Raw genomic sequence first — 27,837 nt, 5'->3', positions numbered from 1 at the left:
CCGAACGTCATGTGGCCTTCAGATCAGCTCAAGAACAGCGTAGAGAGCTTCATGGAATGGGTTTCCATGGCTGAGCAGATGCAGCCAAGCCTTACACCACCAAGCACAATGCAAAGCGTCCAATGCAGTAGTGTAAAGCGTTCGACTCTAGAGCAGTGGAGACGTGTTCTCAGGAGTGACAAATCACTCTTCTCCATCTGGCAATTTGATGGACGACTCTGGGTTTGGCGTTTGCCAGGAGACGGTACTTGTTTGACTGCATTTGCCAAGTGTAAAGTTTGGTGGAGGGGGGATCATGGTGTGGGGAGTTTGACTCAGCCCCTTAGTTCCAGTGAAAGGAACTCTTGATGCTTCAGCAGAGCAAGTGATTTTGGACAATTTCATGCCCTCAACTTTGTGGTCTTCTCGTCCAAAATCAGAGTCTGACCTCACAAATACGCTTCTGGAAGGTCGCTCCTAAGCCTTGTGGAAGGCCTTCCCAGAAGAGTTGAAGCTGTTATAGCTGTAAAGGGTGGGCCGACATCATACTAAACCCTACGGATTATGAATGGGAAGTCATTCTAGTTCATATGTTTGTGAAGGCAGATGAGTGAATACTTTTGGCAATATGGTGTATGTGTGGCTTCATTATCATTCCCACCAGGCTGCATGACTGACCGTGTCCATCACAGCAAGCACCCACTTGGGCCAATGAGGACTCATGCAGGTAAGAGACTTTCAGAGAACAGACATAAAAACACATTATTTAGCCCACACACCACAAATTAAACACTCCTTCGCCGTACACGGTCTATATCAGGGCGTACACACACAAGTAGGCATACACACATTTCTTAATTCACTCTGCCCTGTGGGAGCGTTACTTTAGTGAAAATGGAAATTTCTCTCTTCCATTAAAGTTTGATGTATTCTGCTCAATCAGTGCAGTCTGATTGCACATTAATCCGCTAGTTTATTGAGTTCTGCTCTGACACAGCCTCTGATGTCCTATTCCACCTTCTTATGACACTTCTACATTACTTCTCTGTAATGTTTTCTGACACCAGAAAAAGGTATTTTTCATTGGAATTTTTAAATAGCAGCCACTGTCCTATAGCTTAAAAAGAGCTATATGAATAGAATGCTCCTTCAATCTGGATTTTTAAAATATATATATATATATATGTTAAACCACCTATTCAAATAGGAACATACTAAAAATGAACTGAAATAAAATGAACATTTCTTTAATCAATAGCATTGGTCAAACAATTGTTTACTTGTTGCTGAAGTGTTATATTTAAAGATAATATAATATATGAACCATACTACCGAACTAGTTAGAAATCAGAGTTGAAAACATCTCAGAAACTTTACCAAATGTTTTGCAAACTTTACCAAAACTGCCCAACTTTACCAAATGTTTCAGTAGTGCTCATTTAAATAATTTTGTGCATAACTCAAAAACGCTAGTGAGCGCATGACGAGTAACACAGTGATGATTCTTAATGTTACACACTAAATCTTAGACTTTGCGACACTTATTTCAAAACAATGAGTTCACCGCTCCCAAGTGGCGCAACCGTCTAAGCGCTGGCCCCGTCATCAGGAGATCGTGAGTTCGATCTCTGGTGACGCGACAGCCGTCCATAGCCGGGAGTCCAAGAGAGCACAATTGGCCTCGCTCTCTCTGGGTGGGTAGGATGGCCCCCCTTCTTCCCCCATCACTCAACGTCTAGTCAGCGCAGGTGTCTGTTAGCTGACGTAACAGATCTGGCGGTTGGCGCTTTCCTCCGAGTGCGCTCGGCTGTCCTGTGACGTTACGCGAGCGGCAGTTCGAAAAGAAGTGGTGGCTGTTTTCACAGGTCTCGGAGGAAGCCTGTGCTGCCTACCAACGCTTAGATTGGTAGAATCATGTGATTGGGGGAGTCCTTACTAGCGGGCGGAATTGGAAACAACTAAAAAAATTGGGTAGAAAAAAAAACCCCAATGCGCTCACCATGTGACTATGAGGGACAAGGATGCAGTCTCACCTCCTGCTCTAAAATGCAGAAGTGTGGCTAAAATAAGGCTCTGCCCATGAACAGAAACTCTTTGTGGTTCAGTGACATGAAAATGTGGAACAGCTTTTGTGAATTCTTTAAAAATTACTATCTCAATTAATTTCTTGAGGTCGAATAGATCTTAATAGAATCCTTGTAAGTATCTAAGATCTGACTATTTACTAACTTTGTCTAAAATAGTTTTTATTTAAATATATAAATATAAATAAATAGATACTGTGCAGTTTGAACTGGCTGGTCCATATATATATATATATATATATATATATATATATATATATATATATATATATATATATCGCTGCTGTCTGAAGAAAACCTTGTATCTCCAAAAGGCTAACTTTATAGCAGAAGGAAAAAACTTACTTTACTTACTTACTTTTGGTCCATTCATCGTGAAATTTACACACAATGTAAGGTCAACAGTTTTTTTGATCTTTAAAAAATGACAAAAATGGAGATCAGCGATATATCGCTCTCTGAAAAAGTGCTCACAAACTGCAATACTTTTAGCGGCACGTTTAAATTTTAGTAGACATATATAGAAGTACTAACTGCCCTTTTGTCCCTTCATGCAAGTCAAAAACATGCATCAGCTTGAAGGATTAACTTACCTATTCAAATAGGAACTGTTGTCTATTTGAAATAAAAGATTTTTTTTATCTGATTTTTTTAACCAATGGTGGAGCAGTTGCATGTAAATATGACATAAACCACTGTAAAGGTATATTAACAGTTCATCAGCTAGTCACATATATACCTTGTATACACTTACTATTGAGGTTGTACTACATGTACACTTTATGTACAGTGAGAATACAGGCGTTTGGCGTGCTGAGACTGAGTCAGTTTTTGATGTGTCCATCATCCACAGTGTTTTGCCTACTAGCTCTTTTCTATTCAAACAGGCTGTGGGGGAAGGACATGAAAAAGGTGTGTGTGTGTGTGTGTGTGTGTGTGTGTGTGTGTGTGTGTGTGTGTGTGCGCACAAGCGTGCGCATGTGCATGATTCATTCTGTGTCATAGCCCCTCTTGTAATGCACTGCACAAGCCTGCGTCATCTGTGTCTCCCTTTGTAACCTCGTTTAATGTTTCATTAGTGGCTGAACACGAACACACACACACACACACACACACACACACACACACACACACACACACACACACACACACACAGAGCAAGCACACTCATTTAAACGTTATTCATTATTTTTTTACAGGATCCACTTTTAGTGAGGACCTCACTGCTGACTTATTGTGTGAATTGAAATGTATATTTGGCAATTATATATAAGATAGTAATATTCAAGATTAACACTTTATAAAGGGCAGCAAAGAAACACGAAACCTACTTCATGGCAACTGACATGAACCTATATAGACATTTATCAAGGCTTATTCCAACTAGATGGAGTTGTCATAACACTTACTGAGGTAAAATGATATTAAAACAAGGGATGTGCATTATAACTTATTTTGATTACCAATTATCCATAAGGGATTTATCCATTTAACTGCAAGCCAGAAGAGAAAACAGCAAAAAAAATAGCGTAGGCTTAGGGCTGTATGCTTATTTTTTAGATGACAGAACTAGAGATTAAACTTTAAAAACAAACTTTTTTATTCTTCAAAAATAGCTGAAGGAAATCTCGGTAGGTGTTCATCTTGGATGAGTAAGGGAAGCTGCCGCTTCAGAGGAGCTAATGTGCTGACACTAGGCAGTACAACGTTAGATTCTGACGGAGATCTGCTGTGTTCCACATCAGGTCTTCCCATCTCATGCCAACATGTTACTTTGCCAGAGAAACATATGGATCTTTCCTACTGAACCGTCTGTGAATCTGTCTGCCAGACTGGAACTGACTTGGACTTTATACTAAAATCCTTTTGCTTTGAGTAACCTTAATGTTCAAATATTTAAAACAAATGATTGATTTATTTTATCTTTATTTTATATTTGGTCACTAACAGAACAATTATAATATTACCAAAACTTTACCAAATAATTCCATAGTAACTGTTACGCTAGTGACAATTTTAGTTAATTTAATGCAGAGCTCAGCAATGCCAGCCAGTACATGACTAGCCTTGAACAGTTGTACCTACATAAAATGACTATATTTTATTTTAATATGTTTACTTAATTGCAGAAAATCTGTGTTTTGGTAGTGTTTATTCCTATGGGAGTGTTTATTCCTAAGTTTATTCCATGCTGATTTTCAAGTTTATTTGTCATTAGCACAACATGTCAAGATTAATTAAGATTAAGTGACCCTTATTAGTCCCACAACGGGGAAATTTCACCTCCGCATTTAACCCAACTGTGAAGTGAAACACCACATACACTCTAGTGAGCACACACACTAGGGGGCAGTGAGCACACTTGCCCAGAGCGGTGGGCAGCCCAATCTGCAGTGCCCGGGGAGCAGTTGGGGGTCAGGTGTCTTGCTCAAGGACACCTCAGTCATGTGCTGTCGGCTCTGGGGATCGATCCAGCGACCTCCCGGTCACGAGCCTGTTTCCCTAACCTCCAGCCCATGACTGCCCATTTTTATGCATTGAAATGCTTGTGGTTCAGACTTTGGGACAATTTTACTTCAAAATAAAGGGTTTTAAAAACTGCTCACCATGTGGCCATGAGGGACAGGGATGCAGCCACACTTGCTACTCTAAAATGCAGGGTGTGACTAAAATAAGGCTCCACCTATGGACTAAAATTCTTTGTGTTTCGGTAATTGGCATGAAAACATGGGACAGTATTTTAAAAAGTTAAAATTTGAAGTTTAGAGATACCTTCCAATATAAAGTACCCTAAAAAATGCTTCTCTTTATCTCAAGTTCATGCTTTGGGGTAAAATAGATCACATCAAAATGCTTGCAAATATCTAATACTTCATTGTTATTCAAATTTTAATTTTCTAACTAATGGCCAGTATATTCATAGCTACCATCAGCTAGAGTAGTTAGCATGCCAGAGAGCAGCTAAGAAAAGCCATGCCAGAGCTTGGGACACTATCTGTCCCTTCTCAGCCATGTGCTTAACACGACCTTGGCAATGCACTCACATTCAAACTCGTATGATTTGTAGAAGCCAAGTAATCTACTCACAAAACGGTCACATTTTATAGCCCTGTTACAACATAAAATTGGCCTTCATTGTTGCGTGTTTTCTCAATCATCCTGTGATGAAACATAAAAAATACTGAATAGTGAATTCAGTGTTCAAACACTGGCCAATTGAACAATTGAAAAGCATATACTTGTGCACATCAAAATTAAAGATGACAACAGCATCCTTTATGAAAATGCCTTGGGAAGTGCTTATATAGGTTTATGTTGGGCATGAAGAGGCAAAGGAATGACTTCAGATTTAACACAGAGCAGTGAGGTAATATAGTATGGGTGTCGATTATTTACTGAATGTGTGGCACCTTTTGGGTGGATTATTTCTTGCCCCATATGTTTTTTTTTCCTTCATTTTTTGGACGTCCATCTCAGAATTTTGTTCTACTCCCAGCTTTGCTCAAAATAGTGCCATCAATTGTTTTGGTCTTTAGTTATCATATCGCCAGAATTCCTGACCAAAACCAGACATTTAATTAGTAGCAGGATGTTCTCCTACCATGAATTTAGTTTATTGGGCATGCCAGGAGCTACATTGCCATTTGTTGCATATATGTAATGTGTACACATTTGAATGACTAGACATTGTGAATGATGGAATATTCTATAGTATTGTATTATGGAACATCTGCGTTTGCTGTGGTATTGAATTGGTACAGAAAATCGTCATTGAAAATACAATCGTCATCGAAATACAATCATACTGATTAAAGACTGCCTAATCAATATTCTCTCATGATCTCTCCTAAGACCTTCGCCATTTACTGTCAGTCTGACAGGACACATGATACATTAGTATGGATAACGATGATGTCACCAAGAAAACAGACATGAAAGGAGGGATGCACCTGCTTGTCTCAGTGTGTGTTTGCGTGTTATGAAAGCACAAAAATAGAGAAAATGTTAATGATAGACTGATTATCAATCACTGTTTTCATCAATTCATCTATCTATCTATCTATCTATCTATCTATCTATCTATCTATCTATCTATCTATCTATCTATCTATATATATGTGACTGACACACTGAGTATGCAGTAGTACCATGTTTCGTGGTGTATACAAAAAATTGTGGATCAATAATTCAGACAAGGACGTTTCATAAATACATGACATTTGAGATAAGCAGGAGAGCTGCTCTCTCTCTCTCTCTCTCTCTCTTTCACTCCTTCACTTTCTCTCTGTCTATCTTCTGCTGATGTTGCTGCATTTTAGAAAAGCAAACTTGGCCCAAGTGGTTATCTCTCACCAAAAACCACCCGCCAGTAGGTAAATGAACTGAAAAGAGCCTTATTTGGGTTTAAGGCAAAAGGCCGTTTTGATGAATCTGGAGTCGTCCTTACTCCTCTTTCCCTGTAATGCTAGGCCACTAACTTCACTCTACTACCTTGTCTTCACAAATCAAATGCAGAGTGTGAAATCTTATCCCGATCTGAGAGAAACTGGTGAAACCGGTAGCTACACCTGAATGACTTGTCCTTCAAAAATATGACCACGTTCACCTGCTAGACTAGCATCACAGAATTAGCGTAACGCTAACCTGCTCCTGTTGCGTCCGCTGTAAGGCTCTTAGTTTGTCTGTCCTTTTCTTTTTCATACCGGTCTTCACTGCACACCTCACCTCTCCCCATTAGGTTCGTCTGTTTTTACCGAGCTTGTATTGCAGTGTACGACTGAAGAGGAGCTGGAGGCCCTTCTGAGATTCTAAAGAGGCACTTTTTATTCCACGCAACTCTCTGCTCTTCTCTATCTCCTTTTTCTTTCTTTCCCTCTCACTCTCTCTCCTCCATTCAATGATGCGTGAAGCTCTTTGGCACTCTGCGCACCACGGCTGTCCTTTTTTGAGAAGTAATGCTCTTGCTTTGAATGCCTTCCCCTTCTACAGAGTGTAAATCTTTCACTCCTCCCTCTCTCTCTCTCTCTCTCTCTCTCTCTCTCTCTTTCTAATTCTTTCTTCGAGGGGCTATTTATAACCCATCGTAACCCTTTCTGCAGAAGAGGCCAGTCGTTCACTCCACCCAGTTCAGAGGAAAGAAAGTGGTGAAAACGGACATCTGTGCATGAAGGACGTCTTTATCCAACATTAGTGTGGCCTCACAGCATGCCTCAATTTGCCTAATGCTAGCTTACCCTGCTACTTTATCTTCACATACTGAAATAAACAGAGTGAAATCTTATTAAAAATCTGTGACTTACTGGTGAAAACTGAACACCTGAGCGACTTCTTATCCAAAAATATCACTATGTTCAGTTGCTAGACTATCTAATGAGCATAACACCAGGCTGCCCCTGCTCTGTCCGTTAGCTCTCGCCATTAGCCACATCAGCTTTTCTTGCACTCTTTTCACACGTTGTACATACTGACCCTTATTCAGCAAAGATGTGTTAAAGAAAGAGCGCAGATGGGACCATCTTTAGCACGAGAACTACTCTGCGTCTTTGACCGCAAATGATGAATCAGTGTCAGTTCATGAAATCATGCGCCAGTCTACCAGCACTTCATTTACATAACATTTTCACGAAGCACGGCAGTGTAAGAGATGCTCCTGCACTAGTTGTGCTCTGTATTTTTGTATTTGTGGGCAGTGTCAGTAGTATAAAACAAAAGCACTGTGTCATTTGTCTTTAAATGGAGAATAGTTGCAGCATTTGTTTAACAATGTGCACGCTTTTGTACTGGAGTGCCAAGTGTGCGCGCACACACACACACACACACACACACATACACACACACACAAATTGTCTAAGCCGCTTCTCCCTCAGGGTCGTGGGGAATATCAGTATTACTGTTATTGGTATTATAGATGATCCTGATAATACACTTACAGTAACACACATTCCAGAGTTTTTAATCATGACTTTATTCATGCAACATGCTAAAGATGAAAAAGGTCAGTGGGATTTGCATTGATTTTACGATCAGATCTGACTGTGTGCATGTAGGGGTGTGAAAACTTATCCGCATCATTCTTACAGTGAAATGAATATGCAATCAAATGACTATGAATGCTAAATATCTGAGCTATAAGCTGAAGCTAAAAACAGTGCACATAACATCCATTCTGTACCTATAACAGAACTTAATAAGGTCCTTGTTTTGCTTCAGTACTTCCAACATCACCTCGGTTTTGGCTCAGGCATAAAAAAAATGTCAAGGTCAGTTTCGCCCCATGAACTCATTGATTTTCACTGACACCATTTCGTATCAGTGCTGCCAGGGTATGAACTTTCCAAATCCTCGATGTCAGACATGACTGAAAAAGGCTGACTGGATTTTTAGTCTAAAAATGGAAAAAATGGACCATTTATATCACATTAGCTGTGACTAATTCCTCCTGTTGGGAGGCGAACTGGCTTCCCAAAAACGCCGGCTTCGTCAGAAAAGCTGATGGAGGCTCTTTAGCTTGCATGCTGCCATCATTCTGATCTGCAAGGCTTTCCACACATTTTGTATCATTCTGCGTTTTCATTTTTGTCAACTTTGCACTTTGTGGGCTTAAAAATACAAGATTCTATCTGGGAAAATAAAAGACAAATGCGTAGACTGTGTATTTTAAGAATGGTAAAAGTTCCCTTCTTGAAAGTTTCCTTCATGCTAAAGTGTTGTTATAATGTTCGTTCTGCATCAGCCGACCGGCATGGCCAATAAATGTTGCATACCCAATAGAATTGAGGTTTTACCCATGTGCCCGGGCTCAGCATTTAGCTGTTTGCAGGGCTTAGTCGAGAAGAAGCCTAGTTGAATGAGCATTTAGACATTTTAAAAGTGAATGATTGAAAGTATCAAGAGGTAACTTGAAAGGCTAGTAACACTTCTAACCCACTCACCAGTTAAAAGCAGTTATTTAGCTATGTTTGTTAAGTTTAGTAACTTGGTCAGCTTGTTAGCAAAATGATCAAACCTACAAAAAAACAGAAAGCTAACTAACTGAAAGCTGAGCTCAAGGATCTGTCATTGATCAGCTAATGTGGATATCTTCGGAGGTTATGAGTTGCCAGATAGCCAAGTAATATCCAGCTTAATTCGCTAAATGATCTAATCTGAGAAGCGGCAAGCTGGCTACCTACCTTAGTTGCATCTTAAGAAATGAACACGGTTTTTGTTTCTTTCATTGTACCCATTTTGGCAGCCACCCAGAGCTTCAGTGGTGAGTATCTTTGATATGTATGAGTCCATTTACATGTTGATTTTGATTGATTCCTGCTTTGGAATTGGTGGGAAATGAAGCATCGTTTCATTTACCGTGCTAATAAAATGAAGAATGTGGCCACTGTTTTGTGAATCTGGCACTTGTCTTAGAAACTTGTCTTAGAATCAGCACTTATTTTTATGTAATTCAAATTCAAAAGTCACTTAGCTGACTAAAAATAAATGAATGATCTGTACCAGTCTCAGCTGTGGTGCCAGTGGAGCTCATTAAAATTTTCAGCAAACCAGAAAACCCATCTTGAATTCACAAAGACTGATGTGAAATGCTAACGAAGAACGACAACATTCTCTGCCAACGATGTTGAAAAAACCCAAATGATCCAAAAGCATAAATCTGCTCACTGGTCTTGATCAAATGGCGTAACAAAGCAAAGGCTGTAGTGAAATGAATCCTTCTAGGAATGGTGTTAGACTCACTTATGTTGCAGAACATCATGGGGTCGAGACCTAGTTGAGACCTAAATATGTTTTGTTTGAAGTCTGTGACAAACATTAACATATATCTTACATAACACGCAGTTCTACAGTAACATTTTCCATTAAAGAGGCCTGGAATGACGCTGCGGCTGTTTTTCATTTCTAACAGCTGACCGAAACCTGCATAGACATTGTCTGGTACGTGCAGTCAGTGACGTATTTTCCAGAAGGCCTAACATGATGTCTCTTCTCATTAAACTGGTCACATCCATTGCAAATGAAAATGTGATTAATAGATTCCTCTGTCACTCTCATGTAATGCTAGGCCTTATAAATGGTTGTCCAGCTCTTGAAGTCCTAACCAATGGGAGAGCTAGATCGGCCTAGATGCCATGGCAACAAAAATAGTGAATGGACAAGATTTTAATGTTTTTTTCCAACCAAAACTTGAAAATGGAACAAAAGTATTAATATACTTGAAGAGTTTAGATACAACAAGCGCAATATTAAATAAAATATACAAACATATATATTCTATTCATTATCAGAAATCATTAGGCCCTGAGGGTTTCCCACTGTTGGTCCTTTGCCTTAATAAATGGTCTTGAGCATTGTGATACTTCAAGGGATTGGTCACATTTCTGATATTTTGACAACCCCAGAGCTGAAGAAACACAGCAACAGTGCAACCCTGCTTGTTTTCATCCACCCGTCCCTCAATCCGCCTCTAATGCCTCAGCTGCTCTCTTCTAAAGTGGTGTACGCATCATCAATATTCTGTTCCCTCTGCGGTCTTATCAGGAGAAACTCTTAAACCAGCACAGAGCTTGTGTGCTTCAGAGACCTGCTTTACCAGGGTGAGAACAGCATTGCTGCACTGCAATGAATATTAGCGCTTGGACGCCTCCCTGGCTCAGAAGCACTGACCCTACACACCCACACAGAAGTCTACACATGAACAACACACGCATACACAAACCTATTTTTCCCTGCTAAAGCAAACGGGAACAAAGAGCTTCCTTTGTTTGGGTCTAAATAATGCAAACACAATATTCGTTATATTATAGTTGGAATACATGTGAAATGTACTGAATAAAGGCAGGCGTAACCGTTTTTGTAGATGCTTATGCTTTTGTGATTGATTTCATGGCTGTGTGTGTGCGTGCACATAGAACTTGGGGACAGAGCTTTATCACGACAGCTGAAAGGGAAGAAATGATTGAAAGAAGATCTGGTTCAAAGCTAATTAGCTGAATTAATTAACTGTTCTCAATCAACTATAAGAAGTCAAAGTTATCACTGGTAAAGCATGCTGTAATTCAATACAAACCATTTTTCGCTTGTAGCTCAGTGAAACAAGCTGATAATTGCCGCTGAAAGTACATATTTTGAAGCTTTTAACTGATACCACATTTGTGTTTGTAGTTTGAAAGGGAGATTATTATGATTTGAATTATATGAAACGTTTTTTGTGCATGTAGTCTTGCTATGCAATAAGAAACAAAATGTTTCTACATTTTTCTGCTTTTATAACACTCTTTTTTATTGAAAACTACAGTTTAATATATATATATATATATATATATATATATATATATATATATATCTGCCAATATTGTGTACTGATACCAATCCTAACTCCAACCTAATCTAACTACCTGGTCAATGCCTATAAATTCTGATATTTTAAACATACCACTTAAGATATTGTGTTATGCAAAAAGCATTGTGTGGTGTCACAAATACAACATTTAAAGCTTAAACTGGCCGCACTGCCCCTCGAAATACGGGTGTTAGAGATTTTACACTGAGAGTTTGTACCACGCCTTGTCCTAAGAATGAAATGATCACACATCACTGACATGCTTGCTTCATCTACTGGCATGCATGCAGGAATTTCATGGTATTGGTATTCTCTCTTGCCTTAATAACTCTATTTCATCAGGTTCAATATCAATATCGAGTTGATATCAGTGCAACACAGCTTCAACTCATTCAGGTGATTATGTAATAACTGTAACAGGTGTATTCTTGACAGTGAAATGAACAGAAAAAGTAAGGAATGCAGACTTGATCCAACAGAGAATGTAAATCGAACGTAAATTTTGAAAGCAGTGACAGCCGTCATACAATGGGAAACGCATTTTTGTTTCTCTGGTAAAAGGGATATTAATCACGGTGTATTTTTTGAGTGAAACTCACTCCCAACAACGTAAATCTTCCATTTGTAATGTGCTGTAACAGTGAAACTCATCAGAAATTTCCAGCCAACTACAAATCCCATCTTGACTTTTTACACAGACTGAAGATGATGTGTGAAGTGACCGCGCAGTGAGGGAATGGTTTGCTTATGTGAGCATGTAAGTGGGTCTGCTCTTACCTCCACAAGGTGAGGTGTCGGGTTGAAGCCGCAAAGATTGCAGACTTGTTTGTGGCACTGAGTGCAGGAGTTGTAGTTGGGAGGCTCACTGGATCCTATATTAAGTTCAGTCTTGCACAACGGGCAGTTGACTTTAGGCGCTTGGCTCACTGGTTGAACCTGCTTCAGAGGAGACTGCTGCTGTGTCTGCTGTGGTGTCTTTTGATGGTGTGCCGGTGACTGCTGCTGTGGCGCCTTTTGATGGTGTGCAGGCGACTGTTGCTGTGACCGAGGCTGTTGCTGAGGCTGCTTCTGCGGAGGGGCATGAGGACCCTGTGGAAACCCTGGTTTGGCCCCACTGAGTGGTCCTGTTGTAGACTTAGCATTAGCATCACTGAAGAGCACTCTGGGGCCCTGTTGTTGACGGGCAGCTGAGGACTGAGGTGAAGGTGCGGTTCCTGGCAGCGGGTCGACAGAGATTAGCGTGCTAGCCTGGTTCAGCAGGGATGCTCCAAAGCCGAACAGTTTAGTCAGGCCGTCCTGAGGGGGGGCAGAGGCCTCGTGGGCTGAAGCGGGCCGACGGGCTGGGGAACTTCCAGCGCTCCGGATCTGGTCTGGTCGGCCTCCGTGGTGGACCGGAGAACCTCGGCCAAGTTCCGGCTGCGATGGTGCCTTTGCTAGGCCTGGCAAGGGCACGGCTCCAGGGTGAGGGATACGGGCAGCAGTTTGTGTCACCCCACCAGGGCCTCTCTGGCCAAATTCCCCACGTTGACTTTGGGGGGCCTGGGGCCCTGATTGTTGTCCTGGATATGGATATCCTGTCTGAGAAGATCCGGTGTAGGCTGCAGGGCCTGTTTGAGGTCCAGGGCCTGTCTGAGGGCCAGCCTGGTAAGAACTAGCAGCTGCAGCTTGTCTCGGAAGGCCTGGGGAAGCTTGAGGTTGGGCCTGGGGTTGAATTTTGGAATGTGGCTGGGTTTGGGGCTGGTGCTGGGGTTGAGGTTGAGGTTGAGGTTGTGGTTGTGGTTGTGGCTTAGGTTGAATAGAGGGCTGAGAGTGGGGGGGTATGGGATCTGGTTTAGGTTGATGGGATGGAGAGTGGATCTGCTGTTGGCTCTTGGAACGAGGTGTGGTCATGTCCATCCCCAGTGCTCTCTGCATCTGACAGTTCAGGCATAGCCACTCCTGGACCTGTGGAAACACATACAAATACACATACTAATTAACCACATACAGAAGCTCCTTTGTTCTAAAATGTGTTGATGTTCATTGTAAACTGTGTTTTAAAATGTCACTCATTAAAAAAACAAAAACAAAAACAAAAAAAAAAATATATATATATATATATATATATATATATATATATATATATATATTAATAATAATAATAATATTCCTAACCATTGGAATTGAAGAAGAGATTAAGACAAAGATGAAGAAGACGGTGATTTTGTATATATTTATCACTCTATTCTCTAGATTTAATTTAATCTCTATCTATGACTTTAGTTTACATAGATCATAACATAATCCTTGTAAATATAAGGTCTGAGTTCTTAATTGTTATTTTAAATAGTTCTGAATGTTTCAACTGTTTTTTTTAGAATAGTCTATATACATTTGTTCTGTCAATGCAAGAGAAGGGGAGGTTAAGGTAACTTCCTGATGGGCCAAAACAAACATCCTCACCGGGCAACTTCGGCCCAAGGGCCACTCTCTTGAGCCTTATTTTATAAGACTAGCCGTGTGTGACAATCCGTCTTATGTGACAAAATACACTGACAGAGCCTATCGGAGGGCACAGACTGTCTACCATCCTCACTTATTCAAGTCTACTTCTTTCTTCCAGCTTCTATCCTTTTACATCTTCAGCACCGTATGAAAGCCGCGTTCTGTGAAGACCAACTGAAGGAAATTTGAAAGTCTAATTTTTGTCAGAAATAAAAAAAAAAGTACGGGAGAACATCTTGCTATTATCTGTGGATCAGGGAAGTGTGGGGGGGGGGGGGGGGGGGGGTGTGTCTTAATTAGAGCTCTCTTTCTCCCAAGAGAGAAACAGACAATGTGTGCATATGAGTGTGGATGAGAGAAAGAGAGAGAGAGAGAGAGAGAGGGGGGGGGTGGGTCTGTAACATAGGACATGACAGAAAGAGGAGTCAGCATTTTAAAGGCTGAACTTTTCAACACATATCAAATCAGCTCATCTCTCTGGTGTTACCAGTTACCTCTCATACTCTCATATGCTTTTCCATTTTCTCGCTCCTCTCTTACACACACGCTTTTTCTCAAAAGCATCATTGCATTAAGGTCACCACAGCTATTACGGAGTGTTCCGCACTCGCTCTACCATCTCATCTCATCACTCTACCATATCATGATATTTGGGTTAAGATGCTTTTGGGAAAACTCAGCTACCCTGCTTAAAGTCCATTAACAGCCATTAAAATCTTCTTCCACATTCAGCGCAAAAGCACTTATTCCGTTATGGTCTGTGCCATCTTTTCAAATTTGAGAGAATCATATCAAGTTTGCTGGAGCCATACCTTTGGTCAAAAGAGTCCCGAAAAATGTCAGATTATATTCAAGTTTGCATTAATAAAATGAAAGAGACACAATGGCTAAACAAAAAATATAATCATTTCTTACATTTGTTGTAAACACATGTACTTGCTTACTATTTCAGCCCTGCCATAGACTCTAAAGTGAGATTTTCAAGTTTAAAAATAGGAAAAGCCCCTTCTGATGATGTATTTTGAAGGTTAGAGTAGCATCTGAAGATAAAATCAAGTCCATTTCCAAAAAAGTTGGAATGCTGCGCAAATTGTAAAAAAAAACTAAAAATGCAACGATGTGCAAATCATTTAAACCATATATCTGGAAATTGGAAATATATCTGGAATTGAAAATAGTACAAATAAAACATGTCAAATATGGAAAGTGAGAAATTGTTTTTTTGAAAAATATATGCACATTTTGAATTTGGTGACAACAGTACATTTTAAAAAATTTGGGATGGGGGCAACAAAAAGGCTGCTAAGGTTGTGTAATGCTAAAAAAACACCTAGTGGTTAATTGGCAACAGGTATAAAAAGAGCATCCCAGAGAGACTGAGTCTTACAGAAGTTAAGATGGGTAGGGGTTCACCACTCTGTGAAAGACTGCATGATCAAATAGTGCAACAACTCAAGAAATTTTGCATTTCACCATCTATGGTACACATCATTAAAAGATTCAAAGGGACAAAGCTGAAACCCAATACTAGCTGGTCATGATCTTTGGGCTCAGAAACACTTCTGAAAAGCATTGTCTCATTGCTGCATCCATAAATGCATGGAGAAGGTACCTTGTGGATTGTTTATGGTTTCACCCATGTTGTTAAAAGTGGCCATGTTGCCCTGTTTTGGGAAAAAAAAAAAAAGAGGAGGTTTTTGCCTGGCCAGCACCTTGTGTCCCCATAAGGGGTAATAAATGTTCAAATTTACTCCTTTGCTTTTGGTCACACCCTAACATTGGCATCAAATTCATAATGGGAATATATTTAAAAAAAACAATACAAATTCTCAGTTTCAGCATGTGACATGCTGTCTTTGCACTATTTTCAATATAGGGTTTAAATGATTTGCACATCATTGGATTTTGTTTTTAACTACATTCTGTACAGAGTCGCAACTTTTTTGGAAATGGAATTGTACTTTGTAAGAGGATTTTTTTTTCTGGGCAGAAATTGTTTACATCAGCTGGTAAGTACAGAGGCAAGTCAGGCACCTAATGCTAGGAGGTGCTACAAACCTTGAAAATTACTCATCAAACAAGAAAGACAACAAGATAAAAGCTAAGTTAGCAAGACTTCTTTGCAATTTTGTCCAGAATGCCCCTTTAATGGACCTATTCTCCTTGAACATTGGACTTTTACGTACAAAGAATATCTTACAACCTTCATGTAGCTTGTCTTGTTTGAATTGCTATTCATCCTAGAAGGGTCAAACTCAGTGGCTTGCAGGCCACAGCTCTACCGAGTGTAGAGTTCAGTATCTACAGAGTTTGGCAATTGCTGATTAGCTGATGAGTTGGATCAGGTAGAATGCGTTTCACGTAGAATGTGTGTTCAGGGTTGTGGGCTACCGGGACCGACACATGTTTGAAATGATCTGAAACACCTACCATACGTTCCTATAGGTCCTGGATATCTTGTGTAAAGTGCACAAAAACCGTATATGGAATAGTGTTGTTGAGTATATAACAGATAATCTCTGTTTTAAAACCGCTACAACACAAAATGACGCTGAGATCGATATGTGTTAAAGACAAACTGCTCCAATTTTGGAAAAATTCTGCATCTTCAATCTGAATTCAATTCTTAAGAAGTAAACAAAGTTTTTCAGAGTGGTTTGTTGTGAAATGCTCTGTTCTTGAGAATCTTACCAAGCCAGTAAATGTCATGACAGTGGTGTATCCAGACAGCTAAAGAGTTAAAAGCCTTTAAAAGCTACCTCATAGAAAGTTATTACATGAAGGTTATTAATATGATGCCTGAGACGTTGTTTCGTGATAGTTTTCAGGAAAGTTTTTGGCCTAAAATGTGTTATAAATACATGTATATCAGAGATTTACACTGAGTGTAATCTTATCAATATTAAATATAAAACTCAGCAAACGTGTAGGTTTACTGCTCATTCTGGACAGTAAATAAAATGACTACATTTCTTTCGTAAACATCACAACCCCAGTTCCTATCACTAACATTGGTAATATATCTGAATCTGTTCGTTTCTCTACAAGACAACATTTCACATCGGAACACTTTAGTTCTCTTTTACGCCTCAGGAAATATGCAGTAGTTTTGAGAATTTAGTGGAGTTTCCACTTTAATGATATGTAGCCCAGCACTACTTTAACTAAAAGCCCTATTATCTCTCCTCTGCTTCTGATTTCTCTGTGATAAGCGCTCCTATCCTTGGTGTGGAGTGTGGAGGAGGTTTCATCTGGGGATCTGAAATGAGCTGCGAGTGGTGTGAATGTGTGCAGAGAAAGAGAGAGAATTAGAGAGAGAGAGAAAGAAAGACAGAAAGGCAGCTTCAGATTTGATCCATCATTAATTATTTACCAGTGTTAAAAGTGCACCAGGTGGGAGGCGCCATTTGCAAAGCACACACTAAGCAGCCTGCACAGTATAAACTGCATCTACAATTATGAGCACATCCATGTGGTGAAAAATGAAGCAATTAGCCTGCCTTAAAAGTGAGGGTGTTTACTCTTGTACTAGTTATACTAGTAAATAAATACATAACTAATTACACAGTCAGCCACATGATGAATGGCTTTTCTTATATTCTGCATCAACAGGCGTTGATCCGTGAAGTGAAACACCAGTGAACACACACACACACACACACACACACACACACACACACACTAGGGGGCAGTGAGCACACTTGCCCGGAGCGGCGGGCAGCCCTATCCACAGCGCCCGGGGAGCAGTTGGGGGTTAGGCATCTTGCTCAAGGACACCTCAGTCATGGACTGTCGGTGCTGGGGATCGAACCGGCAACCTTCCAGTCACAGGGCCAGTTCCCTAACCTCCAGCCCATGACTGCCCCATATAGATGGTAAGTAGCAGAGGATGGTTTCCCTGTTCATAACAAACTTGTAGGTCATTTTCTGCTTAGACACGTAAATGTGATGTACAGTTTATATGTTTTTTCAGGTACAACTGAGAAATAGGTAAAGTCAGTTTACAACATTCTTTTGCTATTGTGATAACTGTGACTTTTAAGGATTAACTGAATGCAAACCGAAGTGTTATTTAAGCTATAAAATGGCAAAAGGAGTGCATTATCACAAATGCCATCACGGCTGTGATTTTCCCATGTCAGCACACAACCTTGAGTGCTCTACTGCTTTAGGGGCTGCATTACAATCATCCTAACTCAGAAATCTTATCTGTTTAGTCACCATCAAGAACTTCAGCTAGGACTGAGTTTAGGACAGTAGCTATTACAGAATAACAGTTCTTAGCTTCATAATCTTATCCATTAACTCCAGACACGAAAACAATGCACAGTGTTACGCAAACATCCTAACTTTACACAACGTCCTAAAGTGTGTCCTAACTTTAGGAGCACGCCTGTGGTTGGTATATACTTTGCCTTCTATGCTGTAGACTGGGGTTCATTCCACCATCTGGACAAGCACCCTACACTATACCAATAAGAGTCCTTGGGCAGGACTCCTAACACTACTTTTTGCCTATCTGTGTTAAAAAAATATCAAATGGTAAGTTGCTCTGGATAAGAGGATCTGCCAAATGCCATAAATGTAAATGTGCCCTTACGTCTGTTTTAACTGCCTGCTCCCATCTTTTTCAGGCAGCTGTGACAGGCAGAAAAATGAACCATGCGGTTATGGATAGAGCAACACAGCTGTTGCAACATCAGGTTCAGTTTTTTCTTACTTATACATTATAAGTTGTTTTGACTCCACATGCCCCATCTCGTCTCCAGGCCCTTTATTTTATTGTTCTGTTTTAAAACATTAGGTCATGGAAGGGTCTATATTCTCTGAGAAAAGTTCACAGCTGGGCCTTAAAACCACTGTTGTACTCTTGAAGGTACATTTACAAGGTTTGGACCTTGATGAACGAAAAATGTACCTGCACAGAACCTTTAATTCTAACAGTGTATACTTTTAAGTTTGATTTTACTTCATATACAAGCGATTTCTGATTAGAAACACAAGCATTAGTGAGATCCTGCCTGTGGGAGTTTCCTCTCTTTCAATGATGCACAGGAAAGCAATGTGAGCCCAAATCCCCACCCCACTTTCCTTGTCTAGAATTTGTTAAGCATAGCTTCATAATGACCTGTGGATAGTTCATTTATCCCACAAACTGCAAACTAATCACCAGGCTAATTCATTGAGAGTGTAAAGTTGAATCTTTTTTAGCCATGGCAGCCAAGAAACAATTTTTACAGCGCACATATGCCGACTCCCGAACACGTGCAGGCCTGTATGGATGTGAAATAAAAGGGCATGGTGCAGCATTCAAAACAGAGTTACAGAGAAGAAGGCACTGCCACTCAGGCAGAACAGAATCTGACAACGAATGTTAGCACAACAAGCCTGGCAATTTCCACTGCCTGCCACCAGCAAGCCTCACTGCATACTGTTCTGTCTTTCTCTGTTTCTATCTCTCTCTATCACTCTCTCACACACACGCTTTCATTTTTGCAGGCTTAGAAATGTACCAGATGCCATTTATGAAAAATTCATCTGATGAGCAAGTTTGGAAATAACTTTTGCTTCACACTTACACAAGTCACACTCCAGCAGAAATGCGACTGACAGACAATGGCAGTCAAGCACGATGGCACATTGATAACACAGCTGAAACTCTACAGATGTATGTGCGCCAAACTCCAAAAGACTGGCCATTCTTTCATGTCCACTGCCTCGAAAATAAAGTGGGCTACTTCAGATGCAGTGGAGTGGACTGCGGGTGGCGATTGAGCGTCTGCCGCGCTTTTATTTTTATCTAAAACCCGACTGACTCATTCACTCAGCTAAATGGACTAATGTGTGTGGACTGCACTATTTGCATGTCATGTTATCTGTGTTTATTTGTGGCAAACCATCATAAAAGTCATTACACCCACTACTACTCTAGCCCTTTTTCAGGGACCACAGAGCCACTTTTCTGGATATTTTTGGGGGTGAGCGATCTAGGAGGAACTACTTGAAACAAAGAAAAAAGGAGTCTAAAAAGGAGTTAAATAACCTCACAGCTAACAAGCTCACAACCTCAAGATGAGAACAGGTAGATATATCACTGCATAAAAGATGCTCTATAGTTTTTTCGCAAGTGAGAGATAAAAGGCACCTGATATGTTACGTATATTACTATTCACAAACAAAAAGGTGTTTTGTGACATGAACGAAATATACACACATTTTCAGCTTTGTTAGGTCACATTCTTTACCGCTTTACTTATCAAATAAACACAACATGTTACGTGTTTCAGCATTCAGTGGCTCTGCTCTGGGAGTTTGTGTCATCTGTTGTTCAGTGGCTGAGCTGTTGTTGCTTCTAAACACTTCCATTTCACAATAGTAGCACTTGCAGTTGACTGAGGCAGCTCTAGCAGGGCAGAGATTTCATCAACTGATTGCCAAAGTGGGCATCCTATGGCAGTGCTTCGTTTAATGTTACTGAGCTCATCAGTAGGACCAATTCTACTGCCACTGATTGTCTATAAATACTCCATGGTTATGATTAATTGTGTAAATACTTGTCAGCAAACACCTGAAATCAATAATTAGGAGGGGTGTCTTTTACTTTTGGCCACACAGTTTATCTCTGGTGACACAAGTGGAACTAGTGTATACAACAGGTGTATTGTGAATACACAAGTAGCTGGTAATAGGAGCTAATGGAACTTATGGTAGAGCACAAGCACATTTGTATTGTTCTCAAAATGTCTTTTCTCTTTTGTTAAAATGAAGTGTCCGTTCACATAGCCATTTATACTTTTCTATTAAATGGAATGTCGTCCTTTTCTTTTGAATTAAAGAGAAAGGAAAATTGACAGGGAAAGGCAAAAGCCTCACAATTAATCTTCAAAAGCCTGGTTGGCAATTAGTAAAAAAAGAAAAAAAAACACATAAAAGAAGAATAACAGAAACAGAATCATTGTGCTGCAGACACAATGCCTCTTTGCATTACCCTGAAAGAAAGACTGTTATCGATGATACTAAATATGTTAACAAAATGTGACAGAAATGCTCTAATGGCCCATTACCGTCAACAGATAGTATGAATATACAGTAATTACGCTACACAATGGCTGTAGATACAGCTGTAGAAATAAAGGGACAAGCCAGAATCTATTAGGTTCCGCTGATTTATAGATGATGTAATCAAAACATAAATACAGTTTTAACGGTGTTAGGTGAGTGAGTTCAAGGGTATGTCAAGAACATTATGTACCAAAATAAACAGTACATTAAAAATAAGGCAAGTGAGGAAACTGCACCCACAACATCCCTAAAGTGTGGAAATTAATGAATATATATCATATATACGTAGATAGATAGATAGATAGATAGATAGATAGATAGATAGATAGATAGATAGATAGATAGATAGATAGATAGATAGATAGATAGATAGATAGATAATTACTGCATAGTAATAACAGTAGTATACCAATCCATATTTTTTGTCATTGTTCTTGTTGTTTTTCTCCTCCACATAATAACCGAGAACATTAGGTTCTATAGCTAAATTGGCATCTGGCTACCATAAGGGGCTGCACAACATGACTTTTACCTCTACTTTAATCCCAATTCTCCCAAGTCTGGCTGAGTCCGCAGATTGAGGGTCAGCCAGTATCAACAGTTGGGAGAGTAGCGTACCAGGAGCACAGACTCGGTCCTGTTCACTGGGTGCATATGCAGCAAAACCGCTTTAGTCACTTATTTGGTTCCAAGATTGCAGTGTTAGTCAGCTGTTGTAATCATGATAGATTTCACATTGCATATAAATTCTTGCTGACTCAATAATAAAATGCCATTTCCCATTTTGATCTATTTGTCTTTCATTTGTATATTAATACAGCATTATGTCAAACATTAGCTAACAATTATATACCTATCAGTATCAACTAATGATCAGGTCTCTACAAATGCCCCACTAAGTCTGCTATTCACTAAATGTCAACAGTACACATCTCAATCCCAAAAAAACATTTATGGCTCACTGACATGTCCTATGAATTTCACCCAACTTGCCTGGTTTAGTTGTTTGTTCAGCCGGTCTGTCGTCTCTTTATTTGACCGTATTGAGAGCATGGTGGTACCGTAATTGTTGCTGAACTAATCAAACAGGCAATTTACCCTGGCCAGTTAGTTAGGCTGTGTCCTACTGAACAAAACCAGTATCGTTTAGCGTAGATATCACTGAGATGAATCACACACAGTGCTATCTTACTCATTACCTACTTAGTTAATGGTAGCAAACTGAAATTGATGAATACCAAGACGAATTGTGCAACCATGTCAAAATCCCATTGCACATTTTTGTAGCCAGAGCTCTACGTCAAACTATAAGTAGGATATTTTGATAACCTAAATTGCACAAATTCAGCTTCTTGTTCGAAGTTTCCTATTCCACCTTCTGGCACCTCATGATACCATTTAAGGTGAAACGGGACATTGGAACAAGAACCTGGCCTCATTTCAATCACTGTGCCAGAAAATGCTACTATTATTAAAACTACAGTTCAAATGTGTTGATAGCCAATCACCTTATGAAAAAAAGAAAACAAAAAAAAAAATCTACACTGGGATATGAAGTGGGTGGCACAATGACTTTCATTGCCTTTGAGACCATCAGGACCCCAATACGCAGTTTTGATGACCTCATGCATAATCTTCTCGAGTGTTTGACAAAGGGATTTCCTCAGGATATTAAACATTCCCTAAGCCTCTTCTCCGTGGTTGGTGCAGTTTACTTGCTGTTTTGGATAGTAAATAAAATAGTTATACTTGTGTTGTAGACATCACAAGACCTGCTTCCTGTTGTCACTACTGTAAAGAAATCAGACGAGGTTTCTGAAGCTCTTTATGTCAAAAGTCTGAATGACTTTCCCATCATTACGAATGATGTTTACATCTTAATGACAGAGTTATGAAGACAATTAGGAAAATCGGTGGAATTGCTCTTTAAAATTGGATATACGCTCACTGCACTCACTCATCAAAGTGTGAACATGAGAAAAAAGTCAATTTATCAGTTGTTTGCTTCATTAGTGACTACACAAATATGTTCACTTTTGATGCCATATTGGCCCGGAAATTCCACATCGGTTCATCCCTGCTTAAATGATGCTGGTTGTGGCTACCAAGCGCTATAATTTGGATGCAATCCTGGGAATCCAAGATAGGAACGGCTAGTGCCACAACGGCTTAGGAGGAAGATAACGCAGACGGGCTGATGCAAGCACAACAATCTGAATTCTAATCACGAAATATAAATTCATCTGCGCTCTATTACAGCCATACGAATTACTTATTGACAGCAATATTTTATCTCCTGATTCATGGACAGGCAATTCACAAAAAAAGCCTGTTAGCCTAGCTACACTGACTCAGCATGAAGCATAAACAGACTTTACATGCTTTATAGGAGTCCATTTAAGTCATGTGCTGATAGAAGCGGGTTAACGTTTCATGAATCCCCACCCCTCTGTAAAATGCATCAGGCAGTTTCAGGCAGGCTGATGCACTTTTACACTGAAAGCCTAAATAAGTGCATTATTCCATGACAGCGCATTTGGATTTTTGAAAGTTCAGTGGTCGGGCAGGCCGTCTAAAAAGCTATTATCATTCAGAGTGGCACACGCATTAGCTTTATTACTCTCAGTTACTGTAGTGGTATTAGTGCGAAATGGGAAGCGCTTGAGAAAAGAAAATGTGGGAGAGGATGTATGTTTGCATTTTTGCATATGACTATCCCATATATGCGTTCATGTTTATTAATAGGGTATTCATGCATTACTCATATGTATATGGTTATTATGGGATAAGTGAGAGAAATTCTCATTAACACACACACACACACACACACACACACACACACACATTCAGAAGAACACAGCAGAGGAAAGAGCTCATTATGTACTCCGTGAAAAGGCTAGGCAAATCATATTGGCAGGCTTTTAACAAAGCTGCCTATCAAACACATGTAGTGTGTGTGAGAGCACTTGTGTGTGTGTGTGTGTGTGTGTGTGTGTGTGTGTGTGTGTGTGTGTGTGTGTGTGTGTGTGTTTGTGTGTGTGTGTGTGTGTTTCTGTGTGTGTGTGTGTGAAGCTAGACCCACAATGATCGATTTCCACTGCTGGCAATTACTGTTATTATGATATTATTATTAACCAACTCTATGCATTTCATCTTTTGAGCTTCATAAGCTTCATGTCATGGTTATACAGGCACGTGTAAGTCCCAGCAGTACTTTATTGAAGAATATGAAGTGTTCATAAGTGTTCATAAGGCTACTTTATACCTACATAAGCCGTTCATGACAAATGAAATAAACCTGATAATGACACGTAATGAATTAGTTTCGACTCCCGGTTCCACAGCACATAAAACAATTAAAAACACAAGTTTTCAGAGCTTAGATATTTACAAGGATTGTGTTAGACATCAGCTCAACTTAAAGCCCCAGGGAACCTAAACCTGAGTTTCTAATTTTGAATTAGGTTAATCTTATCGCTCTGCGTCCAAAATATATATACAAATGATGTTTTATGAATATCTTCCCAAAGTCGAATAAGTGTCTGTTGTATTTCACCAGTATTTCTTTCCTCTCAGTGTAAATTGGGTGGTCCTAGCAGTGGGTTACGCTTCCGTAAGCATTTCCTAACCAATAACAAGGAGGCTGTCTCAGATCAGAGAAACTTGGTGAGCTAAAGCTAACTCAGCATAACCAAAAGCTAGCAAACTAGACAATTGTTTGTCCACTTCTTCGTTCATCCATCTTTCCATCTTTATATGTGTTCAACCATACATTTTTCCATCCACTTATTGTGACATGAAAGCTAGATGAAGAATTCCGAATGAGTGGTGGAGCAGGCTAATAGTGTTGGAAGAGAGCTGTCAATCAAGCTGTTCATTAGCCACGCCCACACAGTCCACAGATTTTTCATATTCAAATGCTTTTTCATATTTAAATCTTATATGTGTCATTTAAGCTTTTCAGTATGTTCAATATAACACTCAAGGTTAGTATCATACAACCGATTTTAATATTTTATTTATTTGTGACATAAACCCCTTAAAGTCCCAGGCTTATTACATTCTAAGGCTTATTATTCAGTAACTACAGGGACTTCAGTGCAAACTGGTTTATTCGTTATATAAAACTTTGGGCTTGCCAGTGGGCCAATATAAGGGGTTAATACTACAAGGTAATTGGTTATACAGTTTTCTTGAGTTAACTCAACATAAGAACACTAGAGTTCACCCAACTCAAACTTGTTAGTTTAAGCAAAATTTCCAAAATTTTCCCACTGGCTGGGACCCTTTATTTACAATCCCATATATTTTTCCCTCCTGGGCTTCCACATACAGACAGCAGCAGCTTTTCTGGGCTACAAACTGACAACCTAGGTTAGTGTCGACTATCAGACGCTTGCACCACATGTTGCCATTCTCCTTTTCATGTGAATGTGAATGCAGCTTTTCTTTAGGTGTATTAAACCTTTTATTGACACAAACATCTGAGAGAGTGCAACAGACTAAGCCATCTCTTCAACAGGAGATCATGAGCTTGAACCCCAGCTGTGCCAAGCTGTCCATAAGTGAACACCCAAGAGGAGAAAAGATCTGATGGGAGTAAATGATGGAAAGTGTACCAGCTAGCAGGATAAATTCCATATTGTTTATCTAACTGAGATGCACAACTAGTTCTATAAGTTCTATTGTTAGAGTTAGAAAAGTAGGTATCCTCAAGATGAGTTAACTCAAGTAAAGCTGGGTAATCAGTTATCTTTTAAAAGTGGTCCTGGAGAGCTGCATTCCAGCAGGGTTTAGTTCCAACCTGTATCCAATTAGCTGCTCCACCCCTTACTTTACTCCAATACATCTGATCCAGCTAATCAGGGACTTGGACAGAGGTTAATTAGGCGGAGCAGGTGTGGTAAACTGTGGTTGGAACTAGTTTCTGCAGGAAGGCAGCTGTTCAGGACCAGGACTGGAGACCATTGATTTATGACTTTAATTATCATTTCATAACATTTAATTATCTTGCTACATTAATCTACATGTTATGAACCACCTTCCCCTTCATCTACCAAATTATTTCTCATGTTATGTCTAAGGTTATTTCTTATAAGATATGCAGGTTTGCTATGGCACTGACAAAATATGTAGGCAAAGTTGTTTTGGTCAGCCAAGTGTTTTATTTTTTTCCCCAGCTGCTGTCGTCATCTGTTCTTGGTGGGCTGTGTGGGCTACTGCTGGGACAAAAACTTCAAATTGAGTGCAACCCTGCCTGCCCTGCCAATCGAGCATATCAAGCGCTCCCGCCGAGAACAACAAATGTTTCGTGGCTGCAGAGAACACTGGCTGCACTTGTCTTTATACACTGGCATAAACTGGCACAGGCACATATGAGTGGAGAATGTTCTTACAAAACAGGCTAGGCTGCAGAATAGGACACCTGCAGCAATTCAAAACATTCAGCAAGACCGGCATTTCCTTTGTGCACACTGACCTCCAAAATAATTGGAAACTCAATCAAAATGCATAAAAAATGCTACTTAAGATTCACTCAATTGGCTAATCTACTGACAGCCCACCACTCTGATCATATCATAGCATACATTTTGTTCTAAGATCCTGTAAAAAGATCAGTGAATATCTACATAATCTGTTTTACTCAGACTCAGGCTTTTTTTTAGATGTTCTTGTCCTTTGATCTGGACATGAAATAATTAACATGGGTTAACAATCCATTGAATGGTTGAGGCTCATCTACAAAGTAAGGAAATGTCAGCTTTTAATGAAAACTTCACTCTTATTCTAAAGGTCCTGATCTTTTTCAGTCTATTTCTACATGAGAACTAGATCATGACAACGATAAAAGCATAGCGATTTTCATTGTTTCTTTGAAAACAGTGCTGGCTCTACCTAATAAGTGACATAAGCAGCTCAGTCTACTTAGGGCTCTGCAGCCACCAGGGGGCCCGTAACAACTTCTAGGTTATAACTGTACTATTAAGTTGTCTAAGATGTTTAAGAGAAAAAAATTGTTGGTGATCTAGTGATCTCTTAAAAAAAAAACACATGCATCTGCAACCAAAAAAAAAAAAAAAACAGGAAAGAAAAAAGATGAAAAAAGATAAAGAGATGTTTTTTATGTGTCATTACCGTTATGCCATTTGTTTTGGCTTGTAGTTGGACAACAAGAGGTAGTCAAATATGTCTATAGGTCTACAGGTTCAACTTAGACAAAGGTGGGTAGGTTGGGACGGTAATCCTGCTTAGGGCCCCCAGAAATCTAGAACCAGCCCTGCCTGAGAACACATGAAACTCGACAAGTGCTACGAAACATGCGTTTTCAATGTTATTTAGTTGATGTACATGTGCCAACACAGTGCAGTTGCTGTTGTTTTGGTTTTGTGCTCCAGCACATTGTGTTTGGTGTGAAACAATGATTGAGTCATCTAGTAGCTGTAAGTCATTGCAGCTGGACTTTTTTCAGCTTTAGTGGTCTACACCACACGTCCAGGTGGCTTGACTTGCAGCTACATGATGGTTCAGTGATTTAATGACCATGAGGTTAAAGTACACACACTCAGCTTTAATGCAAAGGTAATTATATCTATATCAGGTGAACCAATCAGGAATTAAAGCATTTTTAATATACAATAATAATAGGCCAGCTGTATGTCATGGCATCATTAGTAAAAAAAAAAATAACTTATAGCTCATTTTGAAACTTTTCTTGTGGAGAAATTCTTTATTTATTACCACTGTAATGAGTTTGAAAGCAAACATACACACGCAAAAGAGGGCAAAAAATAGATGAAAGATATAGGATATGGGCTTTTTGAGTACTGAGGAAATCAACAATATGCTCAGAAAAGCATATTGTAACGTAATTTATGACGATAAATATCGCCATGC

The 27,837-nt window shown here is 39.6% G+C and overlaps 1 protein-coding gene across 4 annotated transcripts in view; it reads right to left on the bottom strand.

The window, feature by feature from the left end:
- bsna (bassoon presynaptic cytomatrix protein a) overlaps positions 1 to 27,837 on the bottom strand; it is a 187,942-nt gene that overhangs the window by 100,534 nt on the left and 59,571 nt on the right. For all 4 annotated transcript variants that reach the window (XM_017724466.2, XM_017724468.2, XM_017724469.2 and 1 more), the window contains exon 3: positions 12,175 to 13,341. In XM_017724466.2, coding sequence (XP_017579955.1) covers positions 12,175 to 13,341 — 1,167 coding nt within the window. The remainder of the gene's footprint in view (positions 1 to 12,174; positions 13,342 to 27,837) is intronic.

The sequence above is a fragment of the Pygocentrus nattereri genome, chromosome 29 (assembly GCF_015220715.1).
Source record: "Pygocentrus nattereri isolate fPygNat1 chromosome 29, fPygNat1.pri, whole genome shotgun sequence".
Lineage (NCBI taxonomy): Eukaryota > Metazoa > Chordata > Actinopteri > Characiformes > Serrasalmidae > Pygocentrus > Pygocentrus nattereri.
The sequence above is the reverse complement of the archived record's forward strand: the minus strand, read 5'-3'. Positions and strand labels throughout refer to the sequence as shown.